At 44.8% G+C, this 19,649-nt stretch overlaps 5 protein-coding genes across 6 annotated transcripts; 3 read left to right on the top strand and 2 right to left on the bottom strand.

The window, feature by feature from the left end:
* The first annotated feature begins 3,148 nt into the window (after positions 1-3,148).
* LOC128297045 (muscle M-line assembly protein unc-89) lies at positions 3,149-6,867 on the top strand. The gene is made up of 4 exons (XM_053032599.1): positions 3,149-3,235; positions 3,322-3,416; positions 3,480-5,168; positions 5,243-6,867. Exons 3-4 carry the CDS (start codon positions 3,560-3,562, stop codon positions 5,602-5,604), a joined length of 1,971 nt encoding a protein of 656 aa, XP_052888559.1. The 5' UTR covers positions 3,149-3,235; positions 3,322-3,416; positions 3,480-3,559; the 3' UTR covers positions 5,605-6,867.
* A 409-nt stretch (positions 6,868-7,276) lies between these two features.
* LOC128298073 (uncharacterized) lies at positions 7,277-7,930 on the top strand. Its single transcript, XM_053033805.1, has one exon. The coding sequence runs from the start codon at positions 7,363-7,365 to the stop codon at positions 7,846-7,848; it is 486 nt and encodes a 161-aa protein (XP_052889765.1). The 5' UTR covers positions 7,277-7,362; the 3' UTR covers positions 7,849-7,930.
* A 361-nt stretch (positions 7,931-8,291) lies between these two features.
* Positions 8,292-9,851, top strand: LOC128301837 (phospholipid phosphatase 5). The gene is made up of 3 exons (XM_053038481.1): positions 8,292-8,604; positions 8,689-9,074; positions 9,151-9,851. Exons 1-3 carry the CDS (start codon positions 8,462-8,464, stop codon positions 9,618-9,620), a joined length of 999 nt encoding a protein of 332 aa, XP_052894441.1. The 5' UTR covers positions 8,292-8,461; the 3' UTR covers positions 9,621-9,851.
* On the bottom strand, positions 9,722-11,310 carry LOC128301844 (acylpyruvase FAHD1, mitochondrial). Its single transcript, XM_053038494.1, has 2 exons — positions 10,818-11,310; positions 9,722-10,403 (listed from the first exon to the last, which is right to left on the bottom strand). The coding sequence occupies exons 1-2, from the start codon at positions 10,877-10,879 to the stop codon at positions 9,782-9,784; spliced, it is 684 nt and encodes a 227-aa protein (XP_052894454.1). The 5' UTR covers positions 10,880-11,310; the 3' UTR covers positions 9,722-9,781.
* A 1,503-nt stretch (positions 11,311-12,813) lies between these two features.
* On the bottom strand, positions 12,814-19,001 carry LOC128297533 (uncharacterized). Of its 2 annotated transcripts, none has more exons than XM_053033200.1 (7): positions 17,099-19,001; positions 15,267-16,192; positions 15,059-15,192; positions 14,911-14,994; positions 14,462-14,593; positions 14,051-14,381; positions 12,814-13,962 (listed from the first exon to the last, which is right to left on the bottom strand). In XM_053033200.1, exons 1-7 carry the CDS (start codon positions 17,494-17,496, stop codon positions 13,391-13,393), a joined length of 2,577 nt encoding a protein of 858 aa, XP_052889160.1. In that variant the 5' UTR covers positions 17,497-19,001; the 3' UTR covers positions 12,814-13,390. The 2 variants fall into 2 exon arrangements, with proteins under 2 accessions (XP_052889160.1, XP_052889161.1); XM_053033201.1 differs by having other exon boundaries at positions 14,462-14,556; positions 14,919-14,994; positions 17,099-18,998.
* Positions 19,002-19,649: the final 648 nt, after the last annotated feature.

Genomic DNA, 19,649 nt, shown 5'->3' with positions numbered 1-19,649 from the left:
TGGCAGTTGAAGGTTCCTGTTTCCTTTTCCGTCTCGCTCGCGTTTCCATATTTTTGAGGGAGAAAAAAAAACGGTATACGCCAAATACGTCTTCGCTGTGTTTCGCTAAAAGAGGCAAAAGGAGCGCCACACAAAATGAGCCGGAACTGGTGGAAATTCGTCGCTACGTTTGAATGTTAAACAATGGATTTCCGATTGGAGGGTCGAATGCCGTCTTCGGCGTGAATGAAAATGTACAAAAGAAGATGAAAACGATAAAAAAGAAGACCGCATAAATTAAGATACAAGCAAAAAAAGAAGAAAAACGATACATAAGTGTTCAACAAAATGGTACAAAAAGTTGCAAATTAGTGCCGAATGTCCAGATTGACGATTAAATGATGAACTCGAAATAATGATGTTGAAGTAAAATTATACATTTGTATCTTAATCGATCGATAAAAAACGTGTGGTACTGAGTGAACTTTTGCTCGAACTTTTATCTGGAAAATTACAAGACCTTTCCAGTAAGTACACGCTGTTGGGGACGTACGTTTCTTATTTAAGTGCCAAAACAACAACACAAAAACCCGAAAAAAAATAATACACTACATCAAACAGGACGGGAGCAATGATAAATTGTAGGCACTTTATCCATTTAAAAGCGTTTGGTACAAGCGCACTACTGAATGTTCGTGTCTTGTTGGCCGTATTGCTATTCATTTCCACGTCGCTGTGTGCTGTATTTCGACAGCCATTGCGTTTGCCACTGTCTGCCGCCATGGAAAGGTTGTTTTTATTTTGCTTCTCACAATCAAGCTTACAGTTGAGAGTTTCAGTTGTTTGTTACAAATGGTAATAGAAATGTTACGACTATCGTTGAAGTGGATTCATCACCGGAATGCTTGACCTTGGCCGTTCGAGACGAGCATAAAAAGGCATGCGAATGGTATGACAGTACCAGTGGCTGGAGAACAAAAGCGAGGACAGAGTTAAATTGGCATCATTCTGTAGCTGTTACACAAATTTCTTGTTTATTTATTCTAGTGTGAGATTTTTGCATACTCGAACAGGAACATTGCTCGTGTTTAAATTCTTTGTGCGTGATAGAATCTAGAGAAGAAAAAAAAATAGCCTAATCAATGGCAACACTCTCAGACTGTTCCATCCTGTTCCTGGCTGTTGCTTTTTATAAAATTGCCCGTTTGCCACCGTAATGAACTATTTATAACCTCCTTCGGCACAAATCCTTTGCATGTGTACAGCAATCATATGAGAATGGCCACTAATGGGACGAGGACGGAGTGCAGAGATGGGAGCCACCCCGATGGGAGCGTGTTGAATAAGCTCTTGAATCTTAATGCATCGGTTTGCACAATGCACTTTTCAGCCTGCAAGCCCGGGACAGTGAACGGCAGGGATGGATAAATATATTCTAAACAAACTACTCTTCGCGTGGTGTGTCGTGAAGAACGTAGGACGCTTGAGAATGTGTACGTGTGTTTCTGTGTGCTCCACATTTCTGAAGCGAATTCATGAGTTCTGGGCCAGCTTGGCAAAACGCAAACCACAAGTCATGCGAAACAGAACAGCTGAACTGCACACGGAGCAACTCAACAGCTCCGACGTGGAAACGAAAGGGTTAGCGGTAAGACACGGGAGAAGTATGGGACAAGACTTCAATGGCTTGAGGGGAGGCGCTAGACGCGTTCATAATCCTAACAGCAGTGAATAATAAAAATATAACATGTTGAACATTGGCAGGAAGGTCGAGAACGCAAAGGCTCTATCGTTTGCTGCAAAATGACGACAGATACTGGTCGCTAGACTTTCTTCGCTTGCTGTAGAACGGGGTGAAAAGGGCACCACCCGAATAGCATTGAAACTGGATTAACTTTGGAATAGGTTTGCTTTTCAAGATTGTGCTGCTGGGTGGAAAAGCTCCTCAATCGCCGGCGAGGGAAAGCTGCTCCTCACTAAAATATTAGCAACTGTTAGCATTCAATGGTGATATGCAAAATCATATCGTCTCGTTTCCCAGCCCATCTCTGGCACACTTTCATGTCGAAGGGGGCGATTTGAATTCTATGCGACCACGTGCACGTGCGACAGGCTTAAGTTCACACCGCAACAGAACTCCTACTAGTGATTATTGGCAGTCCGTACGTTATGTGAGGTTATGTTCTGGTTGTAATAGCATACTGTCACCGCATTACAGAATTGGCTGTTTATCGCGTGTGGAGAGAATGAGTTGGTGAAGCTTTTATCCGCATTCATAGAACCATGATTAGCAGAAACATATTATTAAGGAACCATAAAGTTGCACAGATTTATTCACCCGTCACGTTGAAAACGTTTAATAATGCTATATGGTGTAGGAATGTAGTAATAAGCGATGGAACTAACGTATTTAAGGAAAAAATCTGGAATGGCAATGAAACATTAACTATTAAAAGTAATTCGCAGGATACCAATGTTTAATAATAATTCAGGAATGATGCGTTGATGGCTTATCGAGTGATGTATTTTTTTTTATTTTAGTTCTAAAAAGCTATGTATATCCTTTGTGAACGTCATTGAAAGGGTTGACGATCTATGGTAAAAAATTAACCTTCAAAAATAAAACTTTGCACAGAACCTTCAGTTGCGAAATTGCCAGCTTGTCTGATGTAACTGACACTTTCACGAAAAAAAGTGCATCTTATCCAGGTACTTCACTGTTTGGCTCCATGGAGAGCCCGGAAAGATCCCTTCGACCTTGGACTTCATCTTTAGATTCTGCTTTACTTTGCAGTAGCCTCTGCTGTCGGGAGGTCGGCACAGAACTTATGTACTGCATTCTAGCCTTTTTACAGATATAAATGCGCGATCGTTCTGAATGTTTTCGTAGTCAATGATGATCAATCAATCGATAACGTTGTGAAATTTTGGGTAAGAAAACAACATTCCATAAAAAGGGGAAAATTAAAATAAATTTGATTTGGATAATAAATATTTCTAGTAAAATACAGTAAAGAAATATCCAATGCACGAACCATTACATATTTATTCACAAATGTAAGTACTGAGCAGGTACGTTGTAAACGTAATTTAAGCGCCCACCCTTTTGACAGTTCTGGTTTGTTTACCTTTGTTGGCTATCGCCAAAATGAACCAATTATTTGTGTACCCAGTCAGTGTAAGAGCGATTTTGTAGACGTTTTCGTTACATTCTGTTCCTGTACTGTGTTGGCGTTTGTATTGCAGGTGCTAGCAGGTAATGACAAGTGCATCAAAAGGAGCATATAAGGATTAATGTTATGCCTAATTTTACTTTTAAAACTTGTTCCCACTTCAAAATAGTTAACATACTTGGACGCTGTTTACTAGCTACAACTGTGCTAATAGCTTGCAGGTCAATCAGTCTTATGATTGATCAAAAAATGCAAATTTGTGTGGTAAGTTTTTAAATTCGAAATCTTATCGTGCTGGTCGTGATTTCACCTGTTGTATCGTTTTAGGAGATCATCGTTCATACCAATCCATTAAGCTAGCGGATTGTTAAAAGCAAAACTAAAACAAACATAATTACACAACAAAAATGAGTTTTAACAGTTCCGCCTCTGATGATACTACGGGAAAGACAACATCAAAGGAAGGAAAATCAATGATAGCACCACTTGCGGCTAGTAGGTCTAAGAAAGGCGCTTCTTCAGTTGTTTCCGAAAAGAAAGTTGTATCACCCAAAGCACAACAGACAAAACGTGCAAGCCCTCCGCTATTTGCACCAAAAACACCAACACCTGCCACAATGCTAACTTCGCGAGCGGACGATAAGGCTCAGACGCGTCGATACAGTGCACCTGTCAAAATGCTTGATCGCAGCTCATCTAGTAGGTCAGATAAAACGCTGTCCAGCATCGCGAAAGCAAAGAACAAAACTGACAACGGTTTGCCGGTGACATGGCGAAAGGAGTTGTATGGTTCAAGGCCTGGATCGGCTCAAGCAAGATTAGAAAACTTACGTGCAGCTCTGGATAAAGAGGTCGAAGAGCAAAAAATAACCAAAGCTGCCTCGAGCATACCAACTAAACGCTCTAAGGATGGAAAAAATACTCCAAATAAAAAGGTAACCAATCCTCCTAGCGGCAGCCAGTCTAGCTCGGCCTCTGTCAGTACCGTAAAAACTACCAGTCCTGTTTCGAAAGTTGCAACTGCAAAGCGCACTGACGTTAATCCCGAAGTTACAGATGTAAAGCAAGCAAGCACCATCGTTAAAGAAAAACACGACAATAGTTATGAAATGGATGTGGATGGCGTAGAAACCAACAATTCGAAGTTTCAGTTCTCTTTTACTCCGTCAGTGCAAACTAGTAGTAGTTTTGGTCAACATAATGCACCTGCCAAAATTGCTCAACCGCCCAACCGCAGCTTATCGAGCAGGTCGGATAGAACGCTTTCCACTATCGTGAAAGTAAAGCACAAAAATGACAATGGTTTGCCAATGGCATGGCGAAAGGAACTGTATGGTACAAAACCCGGATCCGCGCAGGCCAGGTTAGAAAACTTACGTGCAGCTCTGGAAAAAGAGGTCGCAGAGAAAAAAATATCCAAAACAGCCTCGAGCATACCAATTAGACGCTCTGAGGATCGGAAAAGTCCATCTAAAGAACGAGTTACAATACCTCCTAGCGTTAGCCAGGCTAGTTCGGCCTCTGTCAGTACCTTAACAGCCAATAGTGCTCTTCCGGAAGCTGCAACTTTAAAGCGCTCCTCTGCAGATACAGAAGTTTCAGTTGTGCAGCAAAATAGCGTTGCTCCAGCTACTGTCAGCAGAATAGAAAACCTCGAAGATAGCTTTGATATGGATGTGGATGAAACGAACAGTTCTGAGCCGGGAAATTATTTTCCTCCAGCAGTGCAGACTAGTTCGAAAAGTATGGAATTTGACAGCTTTTTGGATTCAAAAATGCAAGATGCAAATGCAAATGACTTTACAAAATTGTCCGAAGTGTTAAAACAGGACGCTATGAAGAGCAGCACGAAAGAGGAAGCCAATGACGATTCGCATAGAGTTGTATCCGATCTGAAGACCAAGTACAAAGATGGACTGGCTGCATTTTCGAGTTACTTTTATTGTGTAATTGACACCAACATCTTTATCGAATATTGCGATGATTTTCAGAATTTTCTGTCAAGAAAATACTCAGGTAAGCCGAATTCTATGGTAATGGCGATTCTCTTTTTTCGCTTATTTGTTTTTCGTTCTGTTGCATCTGAGCAGGAAGTCAACCGATCGTAGTCGTACCGTACAAGGTGCTGCACGAATTGGACATCGTGAAGCATAAAAAACCGCACTTGGGGACGAAAATTACACCAGTTGTAAAATTTCTTCATCAAATGCTACGCGCCAAGGACGCTCGAGTGAAGGGACAGCATCCATGGGACGATACAATCGAGCTAATGCCAGTGCTCTCCCCGGACGATTCGATCATTAACTGTGCATTGCAGGTACAATCGGTAGCCGCTAGTGATGATGCGAAGGTAGTGCTAGTATCAAATGATTGCAATATGCTAACGAAAGCGTTGGTAGCAAATTTAAACTCCTGTACAATGGACGAACTTCATTCGGATTACAAATTCTGATTACTCGATGAAGATAAAAAAGAAATAAGTGCCTTTGTTAATACAGTTAACCCCCTCATGAGGAGTTCATCTTTTAACAGGTTTAAACATTCGTGCCAATTTATATGCTACGAAAACACTCCTTGTAGCTATTTCTTTCGAAACCGTAGTTCAAACATGGGATCAGATTTGGACTAATACGGGATGTCCAGAAGCTGCTGACATCAATAGCATTAACCCATTCAACGTCGTGTCAAAATCATGCAAAACGATGTCCGGGTGATACAGCGCCAAACGTGGTAAAATATCAACCATTAAAGAACTTGTGAAACTGATTTTAAGTATTGAAAACAATATCATCGAAGCACTAATAGTTCCTGAAGAAGAACGAAAACGTCCCCCCAAGTGTCTGGGAACTGATGTTGTTGATGCTAAGGAAACATTTTTTTCACAGAAGGTGAAACAAATTCTCAATCAATCGATGCCATTCTGAAGATGTTGAAAATGGGATGTTGGTTCCTCATACCATCATCCTGACGATACAGTGCCTGCATGACTGAATGCCTTAGACTTGTTATGAGCATTGTTTCATGTTGTGTGGGAAAAACAAAATCCCGCATAACGGTTGAAACATTAAAAAAATTAACTCGTTATAAGAGGGTTAACTGTAGTTGTTTCAATTATTATATAGATTAGGAGTCTTGTACATGAAAATGAATTGACACACTTTTATGTTATTCGTAAATCTTATGTTATTGTTTAATGTTCAATCAAGTCGAAATCGTTTGTTTGGTTGTTTTTTAAAATAGAAATCGTTTTTGTTCCGATTTGATACAGAAGCCCTTCTGTATCGTGCATACTTTCTATTGGATCACCAAGATCATACAGGCCAAAATAGTGCAATCTTTGCTAATGAGGTCATTTCAGCTTCTATTTGACTCGATCGATCCGTTTTATACAGCGTTTGAACATAAGTTTCTGTTGAATGTAAATTATTGTGAAAATATCGTTGCTTTATGAAATAACTATGTCTCAGGACTAAATAGGTAGCTCTTAGGAGTAACACTTGTAATTTCATGTTCTAGTTATTAATGGGGAGTGGGGCCGATTGTTATTGGTAGCGGTGCCGATCTTTACACCACAGGACTGGCCCAAAAGCCCATCCGGATGAAACATCCGTACACAGGATTGACAATCACTGCTATGGGTAAATAACATTAAAGAAAGACATAAATCACAGGTTTTCACTCTTGAGGTTGTTGTACCGATAAAGAAAAAGAACATAATCATTGTAGAAATATAGAGGTAAAAAAATAAAAACAATTCGTAATAAAATATGGCTTAATGTGTCAATAAACATTTGTGAATTCTTCATTTTTTTATATTATGAAAAACTGTCTACCTGGGCAAATAAAATTTACAGTAGATTTCGATTTATTGAAACATTTGTAATTTCTGCGATGTTTTTAATTATTTTAAGACCATTCTAATTATCATCTCTGCGAGCATGCCCCATTGATAATCGTTACCTTTTTAAATTAAATTGTTGCTTGGGCTTGTGCCCTTTTCCTCTACAAAAACGCTGTCAAGGGTTAGTGCCCAACTAACCACATCAGCAGGCTTTGTCGTTGTGCCAAGTGGGATGGGTTCAGATTTCAGTCAGCCGTCAGTCACATGACAGCAAAGAAAAAACAAACCCTTTACTGGTGGTTGTTTCCAGTCCTTCCCACGAGAAAACATCCCTAGTATAACATCATATTAATCACACCCAAAATCGCAATGGAAAACTCCTCCAAAGATGACCTGTGTGAGCTGATGGACAAGCTGCTTATTAATTCGCTCGAGCTGATCGAACAGGATGTTCAGCTGAGCCAGGACATAGCGCGGCTAACGACCGAAGGCCAGATGGAGTTGGCCCATACGCGCTTCACCAAAGGACCCATGGCGGTCAGTGCCGTACAGCTGCCAACAGAAGATTACAAAGAGTTTCGGGCACTTCACACTGTGTCGAAAGACGACGATGCCAGTGATTCGTCAACCATTCCACAGCTTTCACTCGACAGCCATCCGGTGGATGTGGACGTAGGCCGGATTGATCCGAGCGGCTGGTTTGGCATTTTGCGTCCTCCATCGTTGAACAATGCTAAGGAACGATTTACCCGTTCGCTCGATTCCATTGTGGAGCGGGCCAACGTGCGTATAAAGTTGAACAGCTATTTGAATGTGTTTGGAATGCTTCATAAGCGGACGACAGAACTGAAGTGATAAGAACTGTTTAACTAAGCTGTAAGATTCTTAGTCGCTCTCGACACGTTCCTTACAATAAACTAATGTAATTTAATGTAAAAAAAGCCAGCACCATCAGGGCACGAGTCAAATAATTCATCGCAATCGACTTCGGTACGAATACACAGTTCTGCCTGATTACTATCCGAAAAGAAGCTTTCCTTATCTTGTATTATCTAAGTATCAGTCAGTGCCCAACAAATTGTTAAGTCACTTGTTCCATGGATGATGCAAGACATTTAAATTATTTCTTTCCATTGTTTGTATTTCTGTAACTTTCAGTTGTTTGCCTGGACTATTGACGTTGTGATGTTTAAACGCACAATCTTTGTTTACATTTTCCTTCGCTGTCTCTTTCACGCCACACCAAACGAGCGCTAGCGCTGCTTTTCGCTCTCACAAAAACACTGAGCCCAGAGCTGTCAGCTGTTGAATGACGGTGGTTACCCCCACCCAAACTGCAAGACGACATTGAAAAATTCCATAGCCAGCTGGTGCTTCACGCGCTGTGCTCAAACTTCGGTTCCACCGCAGTAAAGTTGGTCGTGCGGGAAGGATCGTACAGTCCGGTTCCGCCATTACCCGGCACCGAATGGCATCGAAAGGTATGGCGGCGTCCGCGTACGCATGCGGCGGAGCAGCGTCACCAGTTGGACAGAAAAAACTTCCACGTGCACCGGAATACAACCTGCCACTGGAGACGATTGTGCGGATCGCGCTGACGTGTATTTACATGTAAGTATAACAACTCCGCTGCTTCGTTTGCAAGCTGCGCTTCGGAGTTCCGTACATCCACCTATCGTTTCGTCCCGTTTACAGCGCACTCGAGTTTAAAGCCCCATTCGTTCGGAAGATCCAGGCGGAAGAGTTATGGCTGTACCGGAATCCGCGGACCGATAGCTACGTGCCACTGACCATGCTGTGGCCCATCGTGCTCGGTGTGCCGGGGCTGGTCTTTACGCTGCACTATCTCAAGTCGCGGGATCGGCAGGAACTTCGCTGCACCGTGCTTGCGTTTACGCTCGGCCTCGGCCTGAACGGTGTGCTAACGAACACTATCAAGATTGCGGTCGGTCGACCAAGGCCCGACTTCTTCTGGCGCTGTTTTCCGGATGGTGTGCTGAACGAACAACTGCACTGCACCGGAACGGATGTGCGGGCATTGATGGATGGACGCAAGAGCTTCCCTTCCGGACATTCCTCCTGTAGGTGATTTCAGGGTGTGCTTGCCTTTGAGCCATCAATCGATAATGCTTCTTTTTTGCCCATCATTCCCTCCAGTTGCCTTCGTTGGTCTTGGATTCCTTAGCTGGTACCTCATCGGGAAGCTGCACCTGATGAACGATCGTGGCCGTGGCCGATCCGTGCGCGTGATAGCGTCCGGTTTGCCACTGTTTGCTGCGACGATGATTGCGATCAGCCGTACGTGCGACTATCATCACCACTGGCAGGATGTGACGGTGGGTTCACTGATCGGGATCTGCCTGTCCTATCTCTGCTATCGCCAGTATTATCCAGCATTTACCGATCGCAACTGTCACCTGCCGTATCAGCAAGAATGCGCATCGGTGTCCACGATGCTGAACAGCCCGAATCGGGTGAAACGGCCACCGCAACCCGGAACACCACCGTCATCGCCGCTGGTCACAAATTACGACATCCGAGCCGAGGGCGAACAGGAAGATTCCGATACAGAGACTAGACGATTGCTTTCGTCACCCACCGACCAAAAGGAAGCAAAATGGATTTAAACGCTACGATTCATCGAAATTCCTACCATTTACAATATGTACTGTAGAATCCAATTCTACACCAGCATTCACCCGAGGGGTGAACGAATTTATTGGAAGCTGTTTTTGTTCTTTTAAACCAAACTAATCCATACCTCAAAGTACTCGAAGGCTACGTTCTGCTACTCGTCCGCTACGGCACAACGCATCGTCACCAGCCCATCACCCAGCCCACACTCGATTACGTCCCCGTGGCGTACCGGTCCTGCACCGGCCGGTGTTCCGGTTAGGAGCAGATCATTTTCCTCCAGCGTCATGTAACGCGACACGTACGCGATCAGCTCCGCAATCGGGAAGATCAGATTGCGCGTACTGTCGTCCTGTTTGCGCACTCCGTTTACATCGCACCATACGCGCACATCGTCCGGGGCCGGAAGTTCGGCACGCGTTATCAACCCACTCACCGGGGTGGACGTGTCGAAACCCTTGCCGAGACACCAGGGCAATCCTTTGGGTCGTGCATCGAGGATAAAGTCCATACCGGTCATATCGAGCGCGAGACAATAACCACCGACGTACGACATCGCCTGCTCGGTGGACACATTCGAACAGCGCCGTCCAATGACAACGCCCAGCTCGGCCTCAAAGTTGATCACGCCACCAAAGACGGGCGGTATGCGGATGGTCGGTACGGGGGAAGACGCAGCCGGGGAACCGGTGGGAACGTCCAGCAGGGATGAGATAGGCTTGAAGAAGATGACGGGAGCATCCGGTTTTGGGGCGTTTGTGAGGCGTAATATTTCTCTGTGTGATAAATTCAGGACGGACCGTTAAAGAAAACCAAGGGCATCGTAAAACAATAGTTAAATTTAAGGGACAAAATATAGTACGATAAGCTATTAAGTGGTTTAACTACCGGTGGCAAAGCAGAAAGCGTCCATAGAAACGAAGTGATTTAGTACCTTTTTAAATAATTAATAATTCTTTCCGCCCAAACTATGTTTCTTTTGTTTTTAGTCTTAAAACAATCGGAACTGTGGCAGATTAAAGTTATTGGAATGATTAGTTCTGCGTGACCAAGTCATCCAAAGCATGGCGATTTTTATGTACAATTATTTGACCTTATTTTAGCGAATAGTCCAGAGTAAACCGTTCCGTTGGAGGTGATACGATATGAAGTAAATGAAGCAATTGTAATGAAGCGACTCGTGTACCTACTTGTAGTTCACTCCGGCGCCGATGATTTTTCTCGTTGATTGAAAGAACTTGGTCGTAGGCATCTTGGCAGTGCAATTGTAAATATAAATAATTGACTAAGGTCGGTTTTAGCAGATGAAATAACCTGCACAGTGAACGGAAACTAGGCACAAACTGGTAGGTGTGTTCAGCCTGCCACAGATGTGCCCTCGATTGCCCGCGAATCGTCAGCTGTTACTACGCCGCGGGTCAATTAAGAGCACAATCAAGAGCGAGAAAGAGAAAATAAAGAGCTCCCTCCGCGAGAACACTACGGGCCAGCCAGAACGGAATCAATAATCTACCTCTCACAAAAAACCCCGCACTGATAAGACCACCAGTTCGTAAGTAGTGCTGCAACAGAGTATCTCAGACACTTAAGCATTTTAACCAAATTGCTTCTAGTGATTAGTAGTTGCAGCGACGTCGGTTTAATGAAGCATAACTTCATTAACTTCTTTCGTATGGAATTACAATGAAACTTTCAACCAATTGAGGACAGCTTTCGGGAGGCAACGAGTGCGCTCCTATCACCATCGCGGTTACCATAACAACGCACAACCACCATTACCATTTCATTGTGGTACACGTAACTGCAATAACAGTCATGTCAAACGTGCGGCACGCAAGGTCTTTCAATCCGACTCGCGAACATATTTTGATAACTTCGACTATTGTCTGGAGGAATCAGATGCCAGATTGTAATATAAAAAAAACGGGTGAAATATTCTCTTCTGCGACATCCTTTTGAAATTGGATTGCTTAAAATCTGTTGAACATTGTGAGGTCCCCCGCACATACCGTATTTTTGTTTCTGCATTTTTTACGGTTATTTGAATATTCCTGGTTAATATATTTATTATATTAACTGTCAATCTTCAGATATCCCCACAGAAGAACGTCGGGTGCTGATAAATCTGGCCAACCGATATCGCCATATCTCGATATCATTTTTTTTATCTTTTAACGACTTTGGCTATTGGCTCAAATTTGCATCTCCTAACGTCAAGAGACTAGGAAACATTGCATGTGATTCGGTCTGCTAAGCGCATTAATTGTTTGGTAGACTACGTTTTGATTTGGACAAATCTGAATACACAGTATGCCGTTGACCGACAACATTAAACCGCTTTATTAGGAGGAATTGCCGGAATCGCATGCGACTCATCAACCTTCTGAAACTCAGAGTCAATCAGGTGTATTCCCCACAGTTCCACGTAGTTTGATCAATCCGATCCGACTAAATAAGCATGTTCATCATCGTTGCAAGGTACCCACCCGGACCACAAAGAAATTTCCACATGAAAAATGGTCCGCGCACAAATATGAGTTTGACATCACTGCACTAGCTGTTGGTGGGTAAAAACCGGTTGGGTAGGATTTTTCCACCAACGGGACATGGCATGTAAGCAGCATAAACATGCATGTGGCAAATTTATATCAATGTATGGTGTTTGTCTTGCTCAACAATTGCTATAAACTGATAAACGTAACGCAAGCGATACATTTCTTATCAGCTTATCTTATCTCACTGCATAGTGATAGCAGTAAGCAAATTAACATCATCTCACCTAAAATCGTTTCTCTATAACCAAGCTTCGTATGTCGATGCTTTGAATAATGTTTGCTAGGCTAATAATGTCCTATCAAACACATCAGGGTCTCTTCATGAAACCGAACCGCTACACCTTTTCTGCTGTCTTTTAACAGAGATAAGGGTTTTAATTAACATTTGCATCGTGCTTATAACCAACGATAACAACCGTTTGGCCTATTGGTGTGTTGGTATGAGTTGGCGTTCGATCGTTTCGGCCAATTATGCTTATCGAAAACATAAAAACATTTTATATCTAGCACGATTAGTCGATTCGTGTAACAAGGATGCTACTACGCGATATGTTATTAGAGATACAGCAACTCCACCACAACAGGTTGGCTCTGTATTACCGTGGATCTCAATCGGACGCATTCATTTTATACACATTCAATTTATAGGTCTGATGAGCAATAACATAGCTAATCAATTGTAAAAAGTAACCCAATAATAATTAAAACCGCTAACATTTCGCCTATCAAATGGTATAAATGATCAACAGTTTAATATACATAATTTGTTCCTTATTCTTTTGCAATAGTCTAACAATATCATACGGGGGACATCTTCATGTGAGAGCCACGCACTCCTTAACCCGCCCCGTTTTCCTCATACTATAGGCCTATCTAATTCACTTGCAAGCACATATATTTACGATCACACAGAAACACACGCACACTCGCACACATACATGCACACGCATACACACGCAACTATTCGTAGCACTACTGGTCACTCTTGTGTTCGGTTGCAGCGCGACATTTAGACCGTGGTGTGCCATTTTCACACGTTCGTCGTCATCCTATCAGGAAAACATTCGTCCCAAAAACCTTTGCTAAGCACCCAGGCTGGGATGTATGTTACTGTGGTCGGGAGTTTCCTATGCTACATACAACTAGACTAGTGCCGTTTGCTTATCGCCTGTCTGCTCTACATTGGTTCGCATCCATTTTGCCCGCTACTACTCGTGATGCCGTAAACCGCATATCGAGATGAACGTGCTAAAGTTTTGCAGATGGCAGGCCGGTATAATAGTGTACGCGATCCGTGCCACGTTGGCCGGTGATACCAAAAAACTCTCGACGGCATCGATAAGAAATTGTACGGATGGTATCGCATCCACCTGATAAAATACGCGCAAATGTACGGCAGGTTTTGCTAGATCCGACGATGGCGGCGGCGGTGCTCGTGGAGGATGCGGCCGTGCGATTTGATCGTCCTCTGCACCCATCAACGCATCATCGTTGCTAGCGGCGGACGGAGAGGACGGGCTGATACCGAGCAGCCCCGGATAGGCCTGTAGTAGCTTGCGCAGGACGTACGCGATCGTGTCGTGTATGTGATCGCGCGTGATTCGTTGTGCCAGTTGCGTGTGATGATGCAGATAGTCATCCGTCAGCTCGGTCAGCTTAGTGGTGGATGTGGCCAGTCCCGTTGACACGTAGCACACGATCGATGCGCAGTTGTTTTCGTAGTTCCAGCGGCGTCGAATCGATATCGAGTACTCTCCGATGGAGCATCCTGTTTCCTCATCTATACCATAAGCAGAACAATTACAAAACCGCATTAGGCTGGTACGTTTCATTGAGTTTAGCTAGTTAGAAAATAAGCGGCAGCTTACAATCGAATTTATCGTTATGCGAATGTGCCCACACCTGCCATTCGACCAGGGCACCACGTGGCAGTGACGGCACAACGATGTAGTCAATGATCGCGTTTGCTGTTCGCCGTTCCCATTGGCGGCGGGCCTCATAGATGTAGCTCGGGTGCGTCACGAAACAAATGCCCTGCACTACGTCCCGCAGCTGACCACCCTGCGCATTCATTGCCTTCGCTATCCGGCTCAGGTGGCGTAGCGTTAGCTTGCACTGCTGCTTGATGCCGCCCTCGATGATCGTCATGCTGCCCGGTACCAGAGCAATCTGCCCGGAGATGTACGTGATGTGGCCGACCTGAAGAAGGATGATAAGAAAAGTGTGCATTATTCAGTGAACTGAACTATGGAAGTATACATTCATTCACTGACACTTACCTTTGTCGATTGGCTGTAGGTACCGATATTAGCCGGTGCCCAATGAGAAATGCCCTGCACGTGCATTGTCTGCCTTTTATGTTCAAGTTCCGAAGCTAAGTAGGCAAGAGATATCGGACAATTTTCATTACACTTCGAGCGTTATACGAGATGTTTTTCATGAATAATGAAATGGTCGATAAACACTATTCTATTTTTCACGTTGTAGCCAGTGCAAAGTCATGTGTCAGTCTTTTGACCTTCCCATCGAAGTGAGTAGTGTCGACTGCGATATTTTGTTCTTCGGTATTCAGACAATCGATCCCTCAGACAGCCCAAAAAAAAGGTTGCGCGTAAATTGGATTTTACCCAACGGTAAAATGCCCTAATACCATTTCGCAACGAGCAATAACCAAACAAAGAGCAATAGGAACAGGAATGGGAATGATCGTAGAAATCGGTATTGTGACGGACTTACCACTAGAAACGGGATTAAAAGCAACAGCCTCTAGAACAACGGCACAGTCTGCTGGCAGGGGACACTCCACGCACACCTGGAACGGAGAACAAAATGTATTCAACTTAAACCATCATGCACGATGTGCGATTTGGTCCTACCCTCGTCGGAGGATTGGCGAATGCGAACACCGTCGAGTAAATCTCATTGATAAAGCTATATTCGCTCATATTTCGCACGTACAACGTGATGTAGCAGATTTGTCGCAGCGTAAATGAACGTGATTGCACCATCTCTGAAAGGAAAGCGTGAGAAAATGGCGATATATCGTCATTCGATGTCTTAACCGTCCCTGACTCACATGCTCACCTTCCAATGTCTCGAGCGCCCTGGTCATCGCCTGCCGCGAATCTTCCCCACAGCCCTGTACACCGGCCACCCACATCCAGCCCTTGGAGTTAACGATCGCACGTGGTTTATTGCTCAATGGACGACTTTCGCGTGCGTAGTGAAATGGTGGCAGCACCTCGACCGGACCATCGCTCGCGATCGGTGCCGAATCACCCGCACTAATGCTTGAGCGTGCCTTCGTAATGATCCGCACCGGTGACTTACTGTACGGTGCTGGTTCGAGGTTCGAACAGACCGTCAGCTCCTTCGTTATGCTGTTGCTGCGTGACAGTACCACCGTTGCTGTTCCCGCTGCTCCCGCTATCACTGCCGCCCCACTAAGATCGTCCTTGCTGAACGAATTGCGCAAAACGGTGCCGCGTGTCACCCCAATGCCGGCCGCCATCCCGCAGCTGCTGCGCTCGATAAGCTCCAGCTCGGTTTCGCTCAAATCCGGATCGCTCAGATCGCTGTAGCTGGACTCGTTCAGATCGTGGATGAAATCGAGCGAGTTTTTTATTACCACCGGCTCGATACGCTCCTTCGGCACTAGCCGTAGCTTGGTGAAGTTTAGATATCCTACCGGACACACCGGATCGGCCGAACTGATCACCGTCTGCACATCGTCCACCACAATCCGACTTCGAAAGAGGGGACAGTCTAGCGTGAACGTTTCATACTCGCCACCCTCGCCGCACACGTTCAGCCCGTACTTGTCGCGCATCAGCAACAGGTGCGGTTGCATTTCCTTCAACGATTTGCCCAGATGGCGGTCCGGCATCAATCCGAGTGCCGCCACCTTGATGATGATCGCATGCACCTGACACTCGATCATTTCCTGCAGCAGCTCCGTCTGGTCCCGGCGCCACAGATAGGCCAGCGAGATAAGGTTCAGCCGGGCGCAGCTAAAATAAATACAAAGCAAACAATTGTTGTTGTTGAGACAAATGAACGGGTTTTGCGAACGGTTAATGATCGTTTTGTTGCACAATGTTGCGAATGTGGATTATCGTGAATGTGCACTGATAATGGACGCCGGGTGATGTGATCGTAAATCATGCAAATGTGAAATAGTGCCTCCTCTTGCACTTGGACGCTTATTATTTACTTGCACCACTGCTTCCATTTCACCATTCATTATTCTTTATACTAAACGAATTAATTAGCTAAATTAATCATCATTTTGAACTTGTTATTCGCGAGACAAGTCGTAACAATCATGAAATTCTAAATTAATGAAATTATATATCAGCCAAAACCATTTCTTAAATATATCCCATTAATCCGCGATCTTGTCAGTTCCCGGGAGTCTCAATATAGTTGATATCATTTTATACTACATTAATTCGCCCCATTATAGCAGAAATAGAAGCTCTCTAACGTAGTCTGGGGAGAAATCTTTGTTTGTAGCGTTATTAATGTTAGTTTCCGCAAGTTGTATGGTATATTAGAAGAAACAATCAGTTGCATTTTCAGTTTTACGTAACTTTACGTGGTGAATTCAGATTACGTGTAGACCACGAACAGTTCAGACGAGCCAACAAATACAACACAGTATTGTATAGCAATAATTAATCCACTATAAAGATCGGAAAGTCGCTTACTCCACTCAAATCGCAATGTGGCATGCAAAACAGAGGCGGCACGGAAATGACACAACAATGTAAAACACGTGTAAAGCTGTCGGTGCAACGAGACGAACAAACACGCGACGAGATAAGATAATGGGGAGAGTCAACATCGCAAACATAGCTCTGGGGTGTAGCATTCCGAATCACGGCAAGTGCACGCACCAAACCACCAACACTTACACATTTTCCACCCGTACACGCTGATAGTCGGACAGGATGGCACCGACGGCGACGGCTTCGATGTGTTGACCGCGCTGCACCTCGGCAAGCAGCTCGTACAGATCCTCCACCTCGTCGTCCTCGGTCGGTTCGTAGTGGCCCTTGGTGTTGATCGAATGTCCCCGGGTCATGCGCCGGTACAGCGGTAACTCCATCGCCTGGGCAAGCTTCTCGATGCCCTGGTGACCCACCGTCTGGTACATGTAGCTGTCCAGCTCGTCCCGATCCTTCGGATGCAGATTGGCCAGTGCGACCAGCTCGTGGCCCTCGGCAACCACCTGCATCATGTTGTAGGTACTGTCCTTCCCACCGCTAACCAGCGCCACCACACGCATCTTCCTGTCGCCCCTTGTCGCCATCACTTCCACACTGTTTCGGTTGTCACTGCTTGGATGTACGGTAACGATGTTGTTGGCAAACTGCTAGGGTGCATGGGGAATCGACACTATTCTCACCAGCACGCCGTCGATGAGGACCAAGAAGGTTCGCTTCCGCAAACGTGACGGTGTCCACGGTGAAAGATTACTGCGGGATCCACTCACAACACAGCAGCAACAGCTGTTTGCATACGGCACTGCGATGACTGTGCACTGTCCTACTCTTGTTCCTCTTCTTCACCGCGCGCTGCTTAGTGTCAAAAAATGGTCGGATCTAGCGGAATACGTTGCCGTATTTTGATGGTTTATGTGGGGCTGCTTCAGAGCCCGGCGGCTCCAGGAGTCGTCACCGCAACGGTGCTACCATCCTGCTGTTCTAGCAACACAAAAAAGGACGTTTGGCGCGAAATCTCGAACCGACGTTCTTCGGCCACCGCTGACCGACGGCGACGACGACCTTCACACGTTCCCTTTAAGCAGACGGGGAGCTAATGCAGGGCTAGTGAACGTTCAACGCCTGTGCTGCGGAGTCGTCACACTCTCGACACAGTCGAGACTATTTTCCCCTGCTTCACACTGCACCACACACGAGTAGATCGACAGATTGGACACAGGACACAAGCACACACCGAAAAATTCCACCCGGCCGCGACGAACCGCCTGGTACGCCCTATTTGCGTGGGCACCTTTTTGTCAGACCCCGCGTACGATGATCGTATCCTTTTATGATGCGGCCTCCCACGACAGCATCCGCTCGGCTGCTGCGTTTGATTCCGATCGATCCGTCTCGCTTTCGCACGGACTGTGTTGGGGGGGGAAAATATCGGTATCTCTCACACGCTCTTACCGCGCTATGGTGCTAATCATAGTAACCCAGGCAAAAGCCAACCGGGGACGGAAGTTGCGAGGAGCACTATTGTCACACAGCATACGTACCCACACATACACACAAATGCACAACATTCGCGGTTAGTGTTTCAACCGCATGGCGCGGTACGGATTTGTTTTTTCTTTGCTCTCTTCAAGGACTTTTATGCTTAGCAAGATTGACCGACCGACTTGCTATTTGCACACTAGCACACAACACTTTAAAGGAGGGAAAGAAGCAGATAGATGCTACCGGGCGATATGCCACAACTCGCGAAACTATCAATCAAATCACAGCCGCCACCATCATCATCGTCTCAGCTTCGCGCTATCACATCACATTTTTGAGCAACCCCTAAACTCGCCAGACGGTTGTTGCGCACTTCTTTCCGTTCCTTTTTTTCTTTTCTTTTATCTCGAGGTTCAACGTGCTCTGTACAAAACGGTAAACAGGGTAAGGAACACCTAAAACACTGTCGGGAAAACACCTATCTACAGGGATTTACAGCACCACAGATATTGATGGAAGGGAAGGGTTGTTCGCCGATGGTCGGACACTACGATGTTGGCCAAGGTTTTCTCAACATTCAAACGCACATTTTTGGCGCTTGTTATCAGCTACAAAAATTAACTTCACAACGACGACGGCTGGTTCGCCCGAACCTTTCTCTCTCTCTCTCTCGCTTATGTGCAGTGAATTTTTGACAGTCGGGTTGTGTCAGGGCTGCGTCGGATGTGTAGATCGATTTTTTAAATATGTTTGTTGGTGAGAACAATAAAAATTTATAATTGTAAATAAAGAAATTATTGGGAAAGCTGTATTTTAGGTGCTTATCACACGGGAGAAAATACTGCCATCGATATCGGAAACTATCGCTGCAAAAGATTTTTAACAGCAAGATGGCGATCAGAAAATTGGAATCCAACTTGCACGAGGTGGAATTCGTTTTAACTAGCAAGCAGCAGTCAAACAGCGACAGTTTGGTTGGTTTTCCTCTTCAATTGGTGTTGGGCATTGCAAAAAACATGTAAAGCGTTCGAAATTGAGTAACATCCGTAATTTAGTTGAACATGCTTCATGAAACATTTGACGAGAAATCAATGTAAACGAGAGGAACAATTTCTTCCGATGTTTGGTAATTCTTTCGTAGCCGTTTTGATAAACTCAAATGATGTTAGCTCTATATAAATATATGTTATAAAAACACAATTTATCCACATTTCGGCCGAGTACAACTCGAGCAAACAATTGACAGTAAACTCGACGG

Source organism: Anopheles moucheti, chromosome 2, assembly GCF_943734755.1.
Source record: "Anopheles moucheti chromosome 2, idAnoMoucSN_F20_07, whole genome shotgun sequence".
NCBI classification, from domain to species: domain Eukaryota; kingdom Metazoa; phylum Arthropoda; class Insecta; order Diptera; family Culicidae; genus Anopheles; species Anopheles moucheti.
This window is presented reverse-complemented; position numbering and strand designations above follow the sequence as displayed.

Excerpts from the sequence above, each read along its gene's own strand:
- LOC128301837 (XM_053038481.1), top strand. The coding sequence starts at position 8,462 with ATGGCATCGAAAGGTATGGCGGCGTCCGCGTACGCATGCGGCGGAGCA. Across the intron at positions 8,605-8,688 it reads GCGCTGACGTGTATTTACAT|CGCACTCGAGTTTAAAGCCC; the intron begins GTAAGTATAACA and ends TCCCGTTTACAG. Across the intron at positions 9,075-9,150 it reads CCCTTCCGGACATTCCTCCT|TTGCCTTCGTTGGTCTTGGA; the intron begins GTAGGTGATTTC and ends CATTCCCTCCAG.
- LOC128297533 (XM_053033200.1), bottom strand. The coding sequence starts at position 17,496 with ATGGCGACAAGGGGCGACAGGAAGATGCGTGTGGTGGCGCTGGTTAGC. Across the intron at positions 15,193-15,266 it reads GGCGCTCGAGACATTGGAAG|AGATGGTGCAATCACGTTCA; the intron begins GTGAGCATGTGA and ends CTTTCCTTTCAG. Across the intron at positions 14,382-14,461 it reads CCTACAGCCAATCGACAAAG|GTCGGCCACATCACGTACAT; the intron begins GTAAGTGTCAGT and ends ATCCTTCTTCAG.
- LOC128298073 (XM_053033805.1), top strand. The coding sequence starts at position 7,363 with ATGGAAAACTCCTCCAAAGATGACCTGTGTGAGCTGATGGACAAGCTG.
- LOC128297045 (XM_053032599.1), top strand. The coding sequence starts at position 3,560 with ATGAGTTTTAACAGTTCCGCCTCTGATGATACTACGGGAAAGACAACA. Across the intron at positions 5,169-5,242 it reads TCTGTCAAGAAAATACTCAG|GAAGTCAACCGATCGTAGTC; the intron begins GTAAGCCGAATT and ends GCATCTGAGCAG.
- LOC128301844 (XM_053038494.1), bottom strand. The coding sequence starts at position 10,879 with ATGCCTACGACCAAGTTCTTTCAATCAACGAGAAAAATCATCGGCGCC. Across the intron at positions 10,404-10,817 it reads GGCGCCGGAGTGAACTACAA|AGAAATATTACGCCTCACAA; the intron begins GTAGGTACACGA and ends TTTATCACACAG.